This window comes from Bidens hawaiensis, unplaced genomic scaffold, assembly GCF_021521415.1.
Source record: "Bidens hawaiensis isolate Kalapana, Puna unplaced genomic scaffold, B.hawaiensis_p1.1 tig00011151_1, whole genome shotgun sequence".
Taxonomy (NCBI): Eukaryota; Viridiplantae; Streptophyta; class Magnoliopsida; order Asterales; family Asteraceae; genus Bidens; species Bidens hawaiensis.
In genome coordinates, this window is record NW_027491863.1 from 393008 (window position 1) to 411096 (window position 18089).

The following is an 18089-nucleotide window of genomic DNA, read 5'->3' on the forward strand; positions in this document are numbered from 1 at the left end:
TTGATCTATCAAAATCAAAACGGTATCGGTAAGGTTAATGATGGAGAAAATTACAAACTAAGTCCGAATCTACGGTTTCAATCGGTTTCAAACCGATTTCTACATAATTGACTTCAAATCGGTTGGTTTCTTTTCGATTTTCAGGTCGGTTAACTAGTTTATTTGCCCACCCTAAGTCCATATTATTTATAAAAAATAATAAGAAATAAAACGTAAACCAATTTCACGTTAAGGAAAAGACTTTGTGTTCCATGTGATTAGGGTTGTTCGTTTGTCGCTTGCCACTCACTCGGAAATTGCTTAGAAAATGCTCGGTCGTTTTTCGCTTGATTGTAAACGAGTCGCTCCGCTTGGTTCGGCTCGGCTCGGCTCGTGAACAGCCCTACATGTGATACATGATCGATTCATGTCCCAAGCATTTAGTTTCGGTGGCAGCAGGTGATTACAGGAGACTAGGCGAGTATTTGGTGTTCACTAGTTGGATCCTTGAACTAAAGGGGTTTTATCTTATCGCACTGCCGTGCCTTCGGATAAGTGTTAACATGCATTGACATTTGGTGAGGGCTTTCCTCGAATTAAAAGGCGAGTGAACATTAAAAGAAGTTAGCCGGTAGCCAATTTCAAAGATTCATTATGTATGATTTTTTATATTTATAGAAAGATTATATGATAATGAGTAATATTAACACTTGACTAGTTTTTATAATTAGAAAATATGTACGTTTTATTGAGTAACACACAAAAAATGCAGTAAGAGAGTTTTAATAATTACTTAGAATATACTAAACAAATTACATGTGGGCACCTATATATTTGTTATCTTTATATTGTTATTTATAACTGTTAGAAACTTGAAACCGAACAGGTTCAAAAGAAGCAAGTCAAACGGTTCAGTCAATTTGAGATGTAAACAGTTTGGTTTATTGTTCGGTTTTGATGGTTTAAGAGTTTGGTTTAACTTGAAACAAACCGTTTTAACTTTATATATTTTAGTGTGTTGATATATATTTTTTTAATATTGTATTTATATAAAATCATAAACCATTTTTATCATTTTATACTTTTTTAATAGATATTAATGTTTTGAAAAAAAATATATATTCACACCATCGCAGCCAAACTTGTAAAATTGGCCTTCTGACTCGTTTGGCATGTCATTCCTCAAAACCGTAATAACGACCCAAAATTTGTAAAACTGATTAAACCAGACCATTATCACGCCCATTAGACTATCGTACATCTATGTCATTCACGAAATATGTATCACACATTCACTTTTTATCGTGTATCACTCATTCATACGATATTAATCCTTTTTTAAAGCACTCACTCATCACCTATCACCTCTCATTCACGTATCTTTAAAATCGTGAAAACAAAATATATTGATGATAAAAGATTGGATAAGTATAAAAGGCTTCTACTTTTCCGTGATTTAATATTGACATCTAAATATGAAGCGTTTACATCAAAACAGAAGGCAAACGGGCAACAAACTGCACCTAAATCCCTTTTAGGATGTAACATTTTGTCATTGAATAGCTGAATTGTTTTCAAGTAGGGTTCTCTTAGCTTCCTCAAAGACATAACAACAGTCACTTTGAGTTATGTTTGAAGATAACTTTTAAAACCTTTCATTTTAAAAAGATAAAGACATCTTGAATCACTTTATGAAGAGTTTTTGCTTTTTAGTCATAAATCATTTGAATGTACATAACAAGTTAAGAATATAATAAGGTTAAACATCAATTTGCAAAGACAAGGTAGACCAACAAGTTTCACTTTTCAGCAAAGTAATGAAAACAAATCCAAAACAAAGCATTGCATTCTTTCATTTGTTTGGTAGCAAAACAAATATAAAAAAAAACAATAAAATGTACAACTGGGATCACAACATCAAACCAAATTGTAATACACCTACAAATAAGATGTAATGTCCCAATCCATAATAAATCACCCTCAACATAAGTTGTACAAAAAATCTTCTTTCCTTCAAGAAATTCACCATTTGTTCCTTTTGCACAGTAAAAAAATGAATTTCCACTTCTTTACTGAAAAAAAAAACAGTAACAAAAAAATAAGATAACTAATATTCAACCCGTCAACATGTTTAGCTAAACGTGTTTACCTGTGAAGCTTAGCTAACTTGTTTTGATAGCGGTTTTGAAACACCACCGATAGCTATGTTTCCCACTCCAGCCTCCATAGCTTCCCTCTCGTCTACCTCTCGGGTTTTCTCACTGGTCTTATTATTATCAACGGCTTTAGGGGTGGAATCAGCTGCAGCAGGGGTCAAACTATACGGTGGACCTCCGGTCAACCATCGGTGATTAAGAAGTTCTGCAGCTGTAGGCCTTTTATCAGGAACAAAATCAAGTATTGAAACAAGGAAATCAGCCAGATCATTTGCATCTTGTTCACTAAACTCATATTTCTCCTTTAGCACTTTATGCAGAGGCCAAAACCGCAATCGCCTGATATGCCTTAAATCCCCGTGTCTGTTGAAGAACTCACGAGAGTAACGCCCCCCTAACGCTATCTGCATAATATCAATGTAGTTAAGTTATAAAATATACATAAACATACACAAATATTATTAAACATGACTAACCTTTCGAGGCATCATCCCAAGAAGTTCCATCATTAGGGCCAAGTGATCCTGCAAGTTAATAACCAGATACCAATTTCATTAACTTGCTTGAATTGAACGTGAAATTAGACATAAACTTTTGGGATTTATATTGTATACCTCATCTCTGTCGTAATTGTCACCACTGTGAGGATCAAACAAAACATCACCAGTTGCAAGCTCAAAGCATATGCAAGCAAACGACCATAGATCAGCAGAGGTTGAGTATTTTGAACCTAGTAAAACCTCAGGGCACCTGTACTGTCTGGTTTGGATGTCACCAGTGAACTGCTTATAAGTCCAACACGCGTTACCAAAGTCAACCAACTTGCATTTAACATCAACCTCTGCCAAAAGCCTTTGTCTTGTAGATTTGCTGCCTCGTCCACGAAGCTGGGTTCCCTGGAGGGAATTTGAATTCCTCGCTTCAGATTCATTATTGGACTCGGATTTCACAACCGATGATACGGCCTGATCGGTACCAGTCGACTCGTTGTCTGCTTCAACTTCATCATTGTCTTCTTTTCCAGCACCGTTTTGAGCAGCTTTTTTAGCCTTTTTTCTGATTTTCTTTTTCTGATTCTTGGTAAGATCACTATTATAAACCTTGACTTCTTTAGAAGAACTGGATTCAGTCAAGTTATTATCTTTGCTTGATGAAACAGTAACGGGTGGGCCTGCCTTTGTTTTATCTCTTCCTGGATCAATCATGGACAGAAGTAATATGTTTTCTGGCTTAAGATCCGTGTGTATGATAGACAGTTGGCGGTGCAAGTAATCTAAACCGCCTAAAACGTGGAAGCAGATTTCCTTGACCTTGTGAAGGGGAATCCCTCTGTAATCTGAATACTTGATTAATGTCAACAAATTATCTCCTAAATACTCAAACACCATACAAACATGTTGCCCGTTCGGTCCAGAATGTTTGAAATGATCCAAAAGCTTCACCACACATCTTTTGTCATCTGGATCACCCTCAGCTATCTGCTTCAATATGGTGATTTCATCCATTGCTGCTTCTGTATAGTGTTGAGCACTCTTTTGAACCTTTAAAGCTACATATCTCTACAAACCAAATACAAACTACTGTTTTCATTCTATTCCATTCAAACATCAGATGATCATAAACAACATAACAGGCATTATAAAAAAAAATCACTTGCTAACTGTAATAACTCTGCCTAATAACCAATAAAACTAGACTAACAACACGTATTGAAATTGTAACAGCCTAAGTAAACCGTGCCAAGATATTGTCTGTTTTGTGCCCCCAATGGATTGCCCATCCAGGAGCTCACAGTTTTGTTTTCACCCGACTAGGCAAAACGAGTCTTGGTAGAGAAGGTTCCCACCCACTTATAAGAATGCTTCATTATCCTTCTCAACTGATATGGGATTTACATCTCCACCCCCATTAGAAACATGGTCGTAAAAATTGCACCTAGGTGCCGATTAATCGCTAGTCAGTACGACACCGACTAGTCGCTGATTAATCACTATTCGGTAAAAATCTGTCAAAATTGAAAACCTTATATAAAAATTCGGTATAATCACTGGTCCTACCCCACCGCGAGTTCTCCAACAATGCTTAGAAAGCCCAACATTTTCGCTGGCACATTAATCTGACCACTGGCTCTATTACCATTTGGCTATCTTGTCAAAGTCAGTCAAAACTGAAAAATTTTTATACATAAAATTTGGTTTGTGTGTGTGTGTGTGTAAATTTGAAAAATAACATATAAATTCCAAACTGAACACTCGCTGGTCCCTAACCGACCGCTCGACTAGCTCGACTAGCGCCTAGCGAGTTCTACAATAACGCTTAAAAAGCCCAACGTCCTCGCTGGCACATCAATCCAGCAACTAGCTCTGATACCATTTGTAACAGCCCAATTAAATTGTGCCAAGATAGTGTGTTGTCTAGGCGAGCAATTAGTCACCACGAGTTCCTGAATGGACAATCCATCAAGGGCAAAGCGGACAATATCCCGGCGCAGTTTACTAGGGCTGTTAAAAAGAACTAATAATGTTTAAACAAGTTTAGCAAAGTGAAATCTACAAATGCATATATCTATCTATCTATACATATAATAACTGATAATAATAATAATAATAACTGATAATAATAATAATAATAATATACCGATTTGTGAGTATCCCAAGCGAGCCAAACAGTAGAGAAATGGCCCCAACCGAGCTTACTCTGGACAACATATCTGGAATGCTTAAACTTATCACCAACACGAACTGCATGATAGCCGCCGCGTCTGTAATCCTCTGTTCCTTCGTCTTCAGATGAGTAATCACTCGTCTCGCTTCGATCCTCTTCTTCTTTTTCTTTTTCTCCGGCGGTAACGCCGTTGCTTCTTCTTCTGCTGCTGTTGTTGTCTTCAGCCATGTGAATGGAAGCTTGAGTGCGATCGATCTGAAATTGAAACTGAAACCCTAAGATGAGATGAGTGAGTGTCTCGAGAAGGTAGTATAATAAATTAGGGTTTTCTTTTATTTATTTTTAAGTTGCTCTGTTTGTGTTTTGTTGTTATGTGGAAGGAGAGAAGATTAGCTAGCTGCTCTTTATTTTATTTTAAATATTTTCTATTTGTTATTATTATTATTATGGTACCGTACTTATACCGAACCGAAAATTTCGATAGCGGTACTAAGGATTTGGGGAAATCGGTATTAGTGTTTGCGGGTATACCTGATCGTCCCAGTGGCTTAAACATGATAATATGACACATGATTGGGATTCGAACAAGTGATGTCAGAGAAAAGAAACTCTTAGATGAACCAAGGTAAAACACGGAAATGGTTTTTAATTTACATAATATTTTTAATAAACTTTTAATGATGATGTTATTTTTCATATGTAATCTTTGTTTGTTTTTACTTAAGGGTGTAATCAACCCGAGCTGAGCTTGACTTTGAGTAGCTTTTTGTAACATCATGTAAATTTCGAGTTAAAAATGATAAGTTTTCAAAGTCAAGTGACCAAATATACCAAAATCCAAACATGAGGGTTTTAAATAAAAATTCTGTGTTCTTGTCCTATCGCGATACGCGACGGGACAAAGGACGAGCCCATCGCGTATCGCGACGAGCTTGGTCTAAAATTTCTAGAAGAAGTCAACAGCGATATGCGATCACTGTTGAATCAACGTCATCGCGTATCACGATAACGTGGCCTGACACATCGTGACACGTGTGCCATGTGGCAGACGGTGGCACAATGTGTCGCCACATGTCACCACGTGGCAACGCATCTGCCACATGTCGCCACGTGTCGCCACGCAGCACAACGCCTGCCACGTGTCACCACGTGGCAGGTCTACAAGGTGACTCAGGCAGCCTACGTCGCGATACGCGACGGGCTAGCCAAGGAGGCCGTCGCGTATCGCGACGGGCTCCAAAACTTTGCCTATAAATAGAGGCCATCGGCCTCTCATTCCCACCACCCCAAATTCAGTTCTCATCTCTCTCTCTAGAAAACCATTCTCTCACTACCTCGAAGTTCGTGCCAAGTCCTCGATCTTTACCTCGTTTTTCGTACCACAACCTTGATATTCGTGCCACTACCCGACGACGTTCAAAAGGAGAAGGTGTTATAATCTCGACGTCCCGACGTTTCTTTTTAAGAAGTGTTGGTGCCTCGAAGTACGCGTCAAGATAAAGAAAAGCGTTGGTATCTCGTTTTGCGTGCAAAGAAAAGGGTATAGAAATTGAACAAGGTGATAAGGAACTTGAAGTGGCGTCGAAGTGCTGCTCAATTGTGTAGGGTTTAATAAGCCAATAAAAGGTGGGTATAATGCCCGAATAAAATAATAATAAAATATTGAAATGGCTTAAAACCTAAGGTCGAGTAAATACTCGATACCTCGATAAATAAAAGAAAATATAACAAAGAAAAGAAAAGAAAGAAATTAAGAATATTTATATGTGTGTTAATATATAAATATGTGTAATACTTTGTTATATATATTATTTAAGTAATAATAAGTATTCTTAAATAATAAAGAAAAGAAATATATACGTTTATTAAAGAAGAAAAAACGTAGGGTTTTATAAATAAGATATTTATAGGTTATCTTATAAAGAAAGATATTTTAAACTAAAGGTTTGAAAAGAAAAAAAAAGATTACTTTATAAACTAAAGGTTTTTAAAGTACATCGAGGTGGCGATTATAAAACTAAGACTAAAGGTCTTAAGCCAGATTGTATATCCGACTAATAAAAAATTATACTCGTACTATAGGTGCGAGATAGCTAGGGAAAGACCCACGGACGGTGTTGGAAGCCGATCCCAATCAAAAGGTGAATACGCCCCAACTTTTACAAACTTGTTTTCAAACGAGTCAACTTGTTATATGAAAAACTTTACATGAGACTAAGTGTATCTAAAAACATTATGAATAAGAGTAAAAGCCTAGCCCTCAGGCTATAGTATACGTTTGTCTGGATCCTTACATATGTGGTAAAATGCGGTGGGCATATCGCACCACACTTGGTCAAGGCCTCCAGCCACGATGGGCCGGACCTAAGTACGTTCGAGTGAGACTGACCATGTGTATATTTATGGTACCTAAGTATGTCGAAACGCTGCGGTGTTTTGCTGGGGTGACCTAGTGTAGAAACTCAAGTTTATAATGATATTGTTTTAGCTTGATTATTCCTAAGCCACGATGAGTCGGACCGTCTCAAGGGGTAATCAAGTAAAAGAAAATAATTTTAGCGTCAGCATATTCACCAGCATTCGTTGCTGACGTATTTTCTTAACATTTTGCAGGTAATCAAGAATAGGGCTTGAAGAACGAAGTGCTCATGATTCCGATGGCTCGGATATTTTGTTAACTTAAATATTAATGAATGGTGGTTTTGTAAAGTATAAACAAGTAAACTTAAATGAGACTTTTGTCTCATATTTTGTAATGTAAATATTTACAACTTAAAACCACATGTTTTATAAGACTTCCGCCAATAACCCGTAACTTTGATTTATATACAAATGTGGTACCAACTGATAGCCACACCCCTAGGCCCTAGATGGGGGTGTGACACTTTTTAAGCTCTAGTTCAAGCGAAACTTGTTTAACTTGTTTCAAGCTCTATATTTGAAACTTGAGATTAGTTCGTAAATAGGTTTTCAAGCTTTAATTCGAACTTGACTGGTTTATTAGTTATTAATTTTTTGTCACACCCCGACCAAAGGCGGCGGAACATGCCGGCGTGCAACGATTGCTCATAAGCGCATGACACTATTTAAAGCGACAATATTTAACAAACTCATTTCATTTCACAACATCGAAAATGTCACATAACCAAATATTCATAACTCAAATACAACAAAATATAACAAAATATAGCAAATCAAATATTGTTCATTTTTGCTAATATCCTAACGGTATTTGTGATGTTTTCTTCACCGAACTCCATAATCAACCTAGATGCAAACCTGTAACATTTCATAAAATAAAGTTTATCAACACAAAGGTTGGTGAGCAATTCATAAGTTTGAACAATAGATATATAGTATGAAAAGCCACAAAACTAGTATACAAAACCATAAATAATAGCTATAAACTTTGATAAATAGTTATCGCTAACAAGTTAGCGACACCCAACTATAAGGTGTTGCCAAATAGTTTAGGATTTTATAGTTATCGTTAATTGCATTACGTTAACGACACCTTGCCATGAGGGGTTGCCAAATGGTCTAGGATTTATAGTTCCACCATCCAAAAGCGATAAACACATAGTCAAATAAGCATAGAACACCAAATCGAGCAATTATTCAAGTAAGGTATACAACAACGTTTGTGGTTTAAGACCCCAAGTATAAAACATTTAGTTTAGATAAGTTGAAATGTCACCCCCAAAATAAAAGATAGAAAACGGGGTATGAAGTTACTCACGTTCAAGTAATAAACTTGAAAGATTGATTATTTGGAGATTTGCCGGAACGACGAGTTTAACGTATGAAGCCTAAATAAAAGAAAGTCTTGGATTTAGAAAGGTTGTCTTGAAGATCTTTAAATAAAATAATTGTTGCAAAAACTAATCAATTAAAGTTCAAGGTTTAAAATGTAACTATTTAAGAATTTATAATAATAACCCTTTTAAAAAATGTAAGTTTGCTCAAAACCGGGTTAAAGTATCTAACCTTAATATTTACTTAACCAATGTTAAGTAATAAGGTGGGGAAAATGCTAAAATGCAAGTTCCATTAGGCTAAAGATACTAAAACGGGTTTTTAACAAGTGTTCGGGTTGTCGGTTCGGGTCTTGACAAATGGTCGAACCCAAAGTCAACTTTCCAAAATATTAATTGTTATGAGATAACTCATTAAAACATACTAACACTTAACCAAGTACGTAGATCTATTGTTTAGAACTAACAACGCACGTTAAGCGAGTGTTCGGTTTTGTCGGTCCAAACTATGTTATGAGATCAAGTTGGATCCAACTATTCCAAGTACTTAAGAAAAATAATTAAAATCAGTTTGTAAATTATTTTTTTTAAAGAAATATACAAGTCTTGATAACTAAAACCACACTTGTGTGTCTTAAGCGAGTAAAAGTCGGTATAGTTCGGTCTCCATCTCACAAATAGTTCATAGATGGTTTCTACATGCCCAAATATCATAGAACTTGTATATTGGTTTATAAATGAAGAAAACATAAATTTTACAACAAAAAAAGTTAACTACAAGTCATTTAAGCAAAAGTTTCGGTTTAGTTCGGTTTCCATCTCCCAACGAGTTCATAAATGGATTCCATATGCTTAATATCAAAGAACTTGTAAAAATGATTTTTGAAACTCAAATCTAGCAATAAACATGTTTAAACAACTATTTTAACAAAACTAGTAAACAAAAGTTCGGTTTCCGGTTTGGACTAGTTTCGGTTAAACCGAGGTTAGTCTTATACAAACCCACACCATGGAACTTGTAAATAAGATGAACAAACTAAAGGGCTAGAAGTTAGTCATAAGTGATATGTATAATAAGTTATGTGTGTGTAAATATATATCAAGAACACGAAGTCCTCCATGAAGCCTTGCCTTATGACATTCGAAACTTAACCAACCAAAGTCGGTGAAGTAACAAATAAAGGAAACAAGGGGTGTGTATTATATATATGTTGTACCACCATATTCAAGAGTTAGTAATGTTAGATGAACAAGTTAGAATGAAAGACTATAGTTAGTTTGACTTGAGAAGTCAAAACTTCAAAAAATACATAAGAAATAACAACCTTGAATCTATGGAGTTTGAGAGAGTTTTTTGGAGATGTAGCAAGAGTAAAATGAAGAAGATGGGTGTGTATATATAGGGAAGGAGTGAAGGGTTGGGTATAAAGATTCCTTTATGGTTTGCATAAAAATTGGTATGTTTAAATGGTCAAACAATGCATAATATAAAAAAACAATATTTTATATATTTTATATACTTTAAATGACAAGATCCAATATTTTATATATTTGAAATGTTCGGGTTACAAACGGGTCGGGTTTACATAACAAAAGTGACCCAAAATTGACGAATGTCATAGTATTCTCTACTTTAGGAAATTTCGTCCCGAAATTAAGATGAAGACGACGATGCAAACAAATGTGGATACTTCTCTTTCATTGCATCTTCTCGCTCCCAAGTAAACTCCGCGCCACGCCGTGATTCCCAACGAACTTTTACTAACCGAATACGACTACGTTTGGTTTTCTTCTCGTTGCGATCCATAATCTCAACGGGTCGTTCAACCATAATTATAGACTCATCAACATGAACTTCATCGAGGGGTATATGAAGATTACCCTCGGCTAGGCACTTTTTGAGATTCGAAACATGAAATGTCGGATGAACACCGGCAAGTTCTTGCGGTAGTTCAAGTCGATACGCTACTTTCCCAACACGCTCAAGAATTTTAAAAGGACCAACGAAACGAGGAGCTAGTTTACCCTTCTTTCCAAAACGGACTACCCCCTTCCAAGGAGATACTTTTAGAAGGACAAGATCGTCAACATTAAATTCGATCGGTTTTCGCCGTTTGTCGGCGTAACTCTTTGGACGATTTCTAGCGGTTAGGAGATTTTTACGGATTTGATCAATGACGTCGGTGGCTTCTTGGACCATTTCGGGTCCCGTGATTTGAGCTTCACCGATTTCGTTCCAACAAATCGGGGAACGACATTTACGACCGTAAAGAGCTTGAAAATGAGCCACATCAATGCTAGAGTGGTAGCTATTGTTGTAGGAGAACTCGATGAACGGAAGATGAGAATCCCAATTCCCACCAAAATCAAGAACACATGCTCGTAGCATATCCTCGAGTGTTTGGATTGTACGTTCGGATTGACCGTCCGTTTGAGGACGATAAGCGGTGCTAAGATCGAGACGTGTTCCCAAAGCTTCTTAAAGTGAACGCCAAAAATAAGAGGTAAAACGGGCATCGCGGTCGGAGATGATAGACAATGACAAACCGTGTCGGCACACGATTTCCCGAACATAGATTTGAGCAAGCTGCTCGACAGAATACTTCTCGCGGATCGGAATGAAATGAGCAGATTTGGTTAATCGATCGATGATCACCCAAATGCTAGCGTTGCCTTTTTGGGTTTTGGGTAATTTGGTGATAAAGTCCATAGCAATGTCTTCCCATTTCCAAACGGGAATCGGTGGTTGCTCGAGTAGACCAAAAGGTCTTTGATGTTCGGCTTTGACTTTCGAGCAAGTAAGACATTTAGATACAAACAACGCTACGTCCTTTTTCATACCCGGCCACCAAAAGGTAGCACGAAGATCAAAGTACATCTTATCCGCACCGGGATGAACGGAATAGTGCGAATTATGAGCTTCGTCGAGAATACAAGTACGAAGGTCATCGCGATCGGGAACCCACAAACGATTGAGAAAATACAAAAGACCATCGGGTTTGGTTTCGAGTTGAAGTTCGGCTCCACATGACATTTCGTCATACATGTTACCTTCCTCAACGGAGGTGCGTTGAGCTTGAAGGATACGAATTTGAAGATCGGTTTGAACAATGACGCTTAGAAGCAGAACGGATTTAACATTAACCTTTCGACTTAGGGCGTCAGCGACAACATTCTCTTTACCGGGGTGGTAGCGAATCTCGCAGTCGTAATCACTAAGTAATTCTGCCCATCGTCGTTGTCTCATGTTGAGATCTTTTTGGTCAAAAATGTGTTGAAGGCTTTTATGATCGGTAAAAACCACACATTTTGTTTCATAAAGGTAACGTCTCCATATTTTGAGAGCGAAAATGACGGCACCAAGTTCGAGATCGTGAGTCGTATAGTTCTTCTCGTTGACCTTAAGTTGCCTTGATGCGTATGCGATGATTTGACCTCGTTGCATGAGAACACAACCAAGTCCTTGATGGGATGCATCACAAAATACAACAAAATCGTCGTTTCCATCGGGAAGAGTTGAATAGGAGCATTGCAAAGCATGTCCTTGAGAGTACAAAAGGCTTCCTCTTGCTTCGAACCCCAATCGAAGGGTTGTCCCTTATGGGTGAGAGAGGTAAGAGGCAAAGAGATCTTGGAAAAATTCTGATTTAAAAGTCGATAATATCCGGCCAAACCGAGGAAGGATCGAATTTCCGTGGGAGTCGTTGGAGTTTTCCAATCCTTAACAGCCTCAATTTTAGCAGGATCAACATGAATACCTTTGTCGTTTACGATATGTCCCAAAAATTGAACTTCCTCGAGCCAAAATTCACATTTGGAGAATTTGGCATAGAGTTGTTCGTTTCTAAGGAGCTCGAGAATGGAACGCAAATGATGTTCATGTTCGGCTTTGGATTTAGAGAAGATAAGGATGTCATCAATAAAGACAATAACGAATTTATCAAGGAATGGTTTACAAACGCGGTTCATGAGGTCCATAAACACCGCGGGTGCATTTGTTAACCCGAAGGGCATAACCAAAAATTCGAAATGTCCATATCGAGTACGGAAAGCGGTTTTTGGAATGTCTTCTTCGCGAACACGCAATTGATGATAACCCGATCGAAGATCAATTTTGGAGAAACAAGTTGCGCCTTGAAGTTGGTCGAATAAGTCGTCGATACGTGGCAGTGGATAACGATTTTTAATAGTAAGTTTGTTGAGTTCTCGATAATCGATGCACATACGAAACGAACCACCATTCTTTTTCACGAAGAGAACAGGAGCGCCCCAAGGAGAAGAGCTTGGATGAATGAAGCCTTTATCGGAAAGTTCTTCGAGTTGGTTTGATAGTTCTTGCATTTCCGACGGGGCTAGACGATAAGGAGCCTTGGCCACGGGCATCGCGCCGGGCACAAAATCGATTTGGAATTCAATCGGACGAACGGGAGAAAGACCGGTAACATCATCGGGAAAGACATCAAGGAAATCACGAACAATAGGAATATCTTGGATCTTCCTTTCCTTTTTGTCTTTTGTCACCGAGAGAGCTAAAAACGGAACGTACTTTTGGCGTAAGTACTTTTGCGATTGAGAACACGACATGACATTTAGCCTTCGAGACGTTGTGTTTCCAAAGACCTTAAGAACCTTGCCGTTGACAAGCGGAATGCGAATGAATTTATCAAAACAAACGACTTCGGCATGGTGCAAAGACAACCAATCCATGCCTACTATGACATCGAAGCTACCCATTTGCATCGGAATGAGATCGATGGAGAATTTATGCTTAGAAAGAATAAGAGAGCAATCGCGGACGACGGAATTGATGGTAATAGAATTGCCATTGGCGACTTCAACAGAGAACGGTCGGGAAAGCTTAATTCGAGGCATCGCAAGTTTCGACTCAAATTTCAAAGAAATAAAACTTCTATCGGCACCGGTATCAAATAAAATAGAAGCTAAATGATAGTTCACCAAAAACATACCGTTCACAACATCGTTTGCCACTTGAGCTTGATTTGCATTCATCATAAACGTCCGCCCTTGATTACCATGGTTGACTTGATGTGCTTGTTGTGGAGGTGGAGGTGGTGCTTGAATTGTTTGGATGGGTTGGATGAGTGGTGCATTGAGTTGGGGAATTTGAGGTTGGTAAGTTTGAACTTGGTAAGCTTGTGTTTGGTAGTATGGTATGGTTACGGTTTGAACTTGGTTGGCAAAAGATAAACCTAGGCAATTTTGGCGGAAATGGTTGGGATCACCACAATTAAAGCAAGCTCGGGGTTGTTGGGGTTGGTTTGATGGGTATGGTGCATAACGGTTTTGGGCATTTTGGGGAAAGTTTCTCGGTTGGGTTGGTGGGTTAGGTTGGTTGGGTTGGTTTCGTTGGGTGGATCGGCATGTGTTGGGGAAGTGACCAAATCGATTACAAATTGTATAATGGCGACACGGCGAGTTCGTTGGGTGGTGAAGTTGGCAAGTGTTACATAGTGGGGAGTTACCAATATAAGGTTTTCGATATGGGAAAGAGTTTGGGCTTGTTGTGGTGGTTGAGGTTGGGTGACGGCAAAGTTTCGGTAATTAGTCTTGGGTTTCTTCTTGTTGTTGTTGTTGTGTCGGGAGGAGTTGGAGTAGTTTATAGCTTGTGGTGCGGGTTCAATCTTGGCTTGGGGAGCGGGCTCGGTTTTGGCTTTCTCGATTGTTTTCTTGAGGGTTAGGGTACCCTCATTCACGTGATTTTCCGATAGCCAACCGGCTAACGTGATGGCTTCCTCAAGGTTCGCGGGTTTGCTACTCATGACTGAGTCCCGGATTTTCATCGGTAAACCCCCAATATATTTGTCAATTTCACGTTCGGTTGGGGTGACCAAGTGAGGTACAAGAACGCTTAGCTCGTGGAAACGGAGCGAGTAAGCGGCGTTATCACCACCTTCTTGTTTTAGGTCCCAAAATTCTACCTCAAGCTTTTGGAGCTCGTGTTTAGGACAGAATTTCTTCTTCATCAGCGCCTTGAGCTCGGCCCATGGAAGAGCCATGGCCATATCCGTACCTTGGAGGTGCATGACACTACCCCACCAAGTTAGGGCGGTTCCCCTAAACATACTTGAAGCGAAGTTTGTCTTTTTCGCTTCGGGGCATTCGCTGTGTAAAAACACATTCTCCACAGATTCGAACCACTGCAACAATGTAGTCGCACAGTTGGTTCCATAGAATTCGGACGGGTTGGCACTAGTAAATTGTTTAAGCAGGTAGGATGCGGGTTTGGGCTCAATAGGTGCAACAACGGGTGCGGGTTGGTTTGCTTGTATTTGGGTTATTAGTTCGGGAATCACAGCGGCCATTTGCTTGGCGATGATGGCGGCCATACGTCGAGTGGAGTTCTTGCGCGGTTGGCATCTTACCGGAGGCATGCTAAAAAAATTATAAAGAAAATGGGATAAGTTTTTGGGTAAAAAAGAAATGAATATAAAGGTGTATAAAATAAAATAAGATTTCGATTTTTGATTTGTGAATCCTAGAGTTAGTATGGAGAAGATGTTAGTGTTAGATAAAATATAAAACTTTATTTATAAATAACAAAACCGAAAACAATAGTAAATTGTTTTTTTTTTTTTGAGAATTTAAAGCTTAAAAATTTGAGATTTTGAGATTTATAGAGTTGGAAAAATCGTGCATGAACCACCATGACTTGATATTCCAATACTAAAAAGTTTTATAAAACAACATATTGGAGTCTAAACATGTGTACGAACCACCGAAACTTTTTCATGTTTTCGACTCAAATAACGATAATAACACAATAAATCGAGATACAACGTCATGTCAAAACACTAGTCCACGAAATCACCGTAGTTCTATTGTTTTAACACCGGAAATTATGATGGCGACCGGAACGCTCGCATTCGACTACTTAAAGTATTGACATTGATAACACGATTTATGGCCTAGAAAACGAGCATTATAACTCAACCATCCCAGGTAAGTAAATCACCTTCGATTCTTGGAATCTTTTTGTCAAATGGTCATTTTATAATTTCTCGTTTCCTATGATGGCTACAAACCCGAAATAAACGCAACCTTTAAGGGATTTGAAACAACGGGATCCAAGTTAATCTTGTAATCCATAAAACACAATGAAAATCTACTTTTTGCGTTTTAAGGTAAGAATACCTTGGAAATACTATGAAAGTGTGTGTATGTGATCATTTAGGATATTGGTAAATTTTAAACAAGTTAATAAATAAACATGCGATATGAACAATTAGATAGAGTAAACACGTATGAACACACGTATAGGACCCTAAGCATAACAATTCTAGGTCGTTACGTCTAACCACCTATCTTAATTGTCATGGCTCTGATACCAATCTGTCACACCCCGACCAAAGGCGGCGGAACATGCCGGCGTGCAACGATTGCTTATAAGCGCATGACACTATTTAAAGCGACAATATTTAACAAACTCATTTCATTTCACAACATCGAAAATGTCACATAACCAAATATTCATAACTCAAATATAACAAAATATAGCAAATCAAATATTGTTTATTTTTGCTAATATCCTAACGGTATTTGTGATGTTTTCTTCACCGAACTCCATAATCAACCTAGATGCAAACCTGTAACATTTCATAAAATAAAGTTTATCAACACAAAGGTTGGTGAGCAATTCATAAGTTTGAACAATAGATATATAGTATGAAAAGCCACAAAACTAGTATACAAAACCATAAATAATAGCTATAAACTTGGATAAATAGTTATCGCTAACAAGTTAGCGACACCCAACTATAAGGGGTTGCCAAATAGTTTAGGATTTTATAGTTATCTTTAATTGCATTACGTTAACGACACCTTGCCATGAGGGGTTGCCACATGGTCTAGGATTTATAGTTCCACCATCCAAAAGCGATAAACACATAGTCAAATAAGCATAGAACACCAAATCGAGCAATTATTCAAGTAAGGTATACAACAACGTTTGTGGTTTAAGACCCCAAGTATAAAACATTTAGTTTAGATAAGTTGAAATGTCACCCCCAAAATAAAAGATAGAAAACGGGGTATGAAGTTACTCACGTTCAAGTAATAAACTTGAAAGATTGATTATTTGGAGATTTGCCGGAACGACGAGTTTAACGTATGAAGCCTAAATAAAAGAAAGTCTTGGATTTAGAAAGGTTGTCTTGAAGATCTTTAAATAAAATAATTGTTGCAAAAACTAAGCAATTAAAGTTCAAGGTTTAAAATGTAATTATTTAAGAATTTATAATAATAACCCTTTTAAAAAATGTAAGTTTGCTCAAAACCGGGTTATAGTATCTAACCTTAATATTTACTTAACCAATGTTAAGTAATAAGGTGGGGAAAATGCTAAAATGCAAGTTCCATTAGGCTAAAGATACTAAAACGGGTTTTTAACGAGTGTTCGGGTTGTCGGTTCGGGTCTTGACAAATGATCGAACCCAAAGTCAACTTTCCAAAATATTAATTGTTATGAGATAACTCATTAAAACATACTAACACTTAACCAAGTACGTAGATCTATTGTTTAGAACTAACAACGCACGTTAAGCGAGTGTTCGGTTTTGTCGGTCCAAACTATGTTATGAGATCAAGTTGGATCCAACTATTCCAAGTACTTAAGAAAAATAATTAAAATCAGTTTGTAAACTATTTTTTTTTAAGAAATATACAAGTCTTGATAACTAAAAACACACTTGTGTGTCTTAAGCGAGTAAAAGTCGGTATAGTTCGGTCTCCATCTCACAAATAGTTCATAGATGGTTTCTACATGCCCAAATATCATAGAACTTGTATATTGGTTTATAAATGAAGAAAACTTAAATTTTACAACAAAAAAAGTTAACTACAAGTCTTTTAAGCAAAAGTTTCGGTTTAGTTCGGTTTCCATCTCCCAACGAGTTCATAGATGGATTCCATATGCTTAATATCAAAGAACTTGTAAAAATGATTATTGAAACTCAAATCTAGCAATAAACATGTTTAAACAACTATTTTAACAAAACTAGTAAACAAAAGTTCGGTTTCCGGTTTGGACTAGTTTCGGTTAAACCGAGGTTAGTCTTATACAAACCCACACCATGGAACTTGTAAATAAGACGAACAAACTAAAGGGTAAGAAGTTAGTCATAAGTGATATGTATAATAAGTTATGTGTGTGTAAATATATATCAAGAACACGAAGTCCTCCATGAAGCCTTGCCTTATGACATTCGAAACTTAACCAACCAAAGTCGGTGAAGTAACAAATAAAGAAAACAAGGGGTGTGTATTATATATATGTTGTACCACCATATTCAAGAGTTAGTAATGTTAGATGAACAAGTTAGAATGAAAGACTATAGTTAGTTTGACTTGAGAAGTCAAAACTTCAAAAAATACATAAGAAATAACAACCTTGAATCTATGGAGTTTGAGAGAGTTTTTTGGAGATGTAGCAAGAGTAAAATGAAGAAGATGGGTGTGTATATATAGGGAAGGAGTGAAGGGTTGGGTATAAAGATTCTTTTGGTTTGCATAAAAATGG

General features: G+C 37.4%; 1 protein-coding gene across 1 annotated transcript; it reads right to left on the minus strand.

Moving 5' to 3' along the window:
* Positions 1-1799: 1799 nt before the first annotated feature.
* On the minus strand, positions 1800-5201 carry LOC143537218 (uncharacterized). Its single transcript, XM_077031036.1, has 5 exons — positions 4773-5201; positions 2750-3694; positions 2612-2659; positions 2129-2539; positions 1800-2051 (listed from the first exon to the last, which is right to left on the minus strand). The coding sequence occupies exons 1-4, from the start codon at positions 5025-5027 to the stop codon at positions 2138-2140; spliced, it is 1650 nt and encodes a 549-aa protein (XP_076887151.1). The 5' UTR covers positions 5028-5201; the 3' UTR covers positions 1800-2051; positions 2129-2137.
* Positions 5202-18089: the final 12888 nt, after the last annotated feature.

What these genes read in the sequence shown, in the direction of transcription:
- LOC143537218 (XM_077031036.1), bottom strand. Translation starts at nt 5,027, where the DNA reads ATGGCTGAAGACAACAACAGCAGCAGAAGAAGAAGCAACGGCGTTACC. An exon ending in CTTGGGATACTCACAAATCG is followed by an intron (nt 3,695 to 4,772) that starts GTATATTATTAT and finishes TTTGGTTTGTAG; the next exon opens with AGATATGTAGCTTTAAAGGT. An exon ending in TTGGGATGATGCCTCGAAAG is followed by an intron (nt 2,540 to 2,611) that starts GTTAGTCATGTT and finishes GATATTATGCAG; the next exon opens with ATAGCGTTAGGGGGGCGTTA.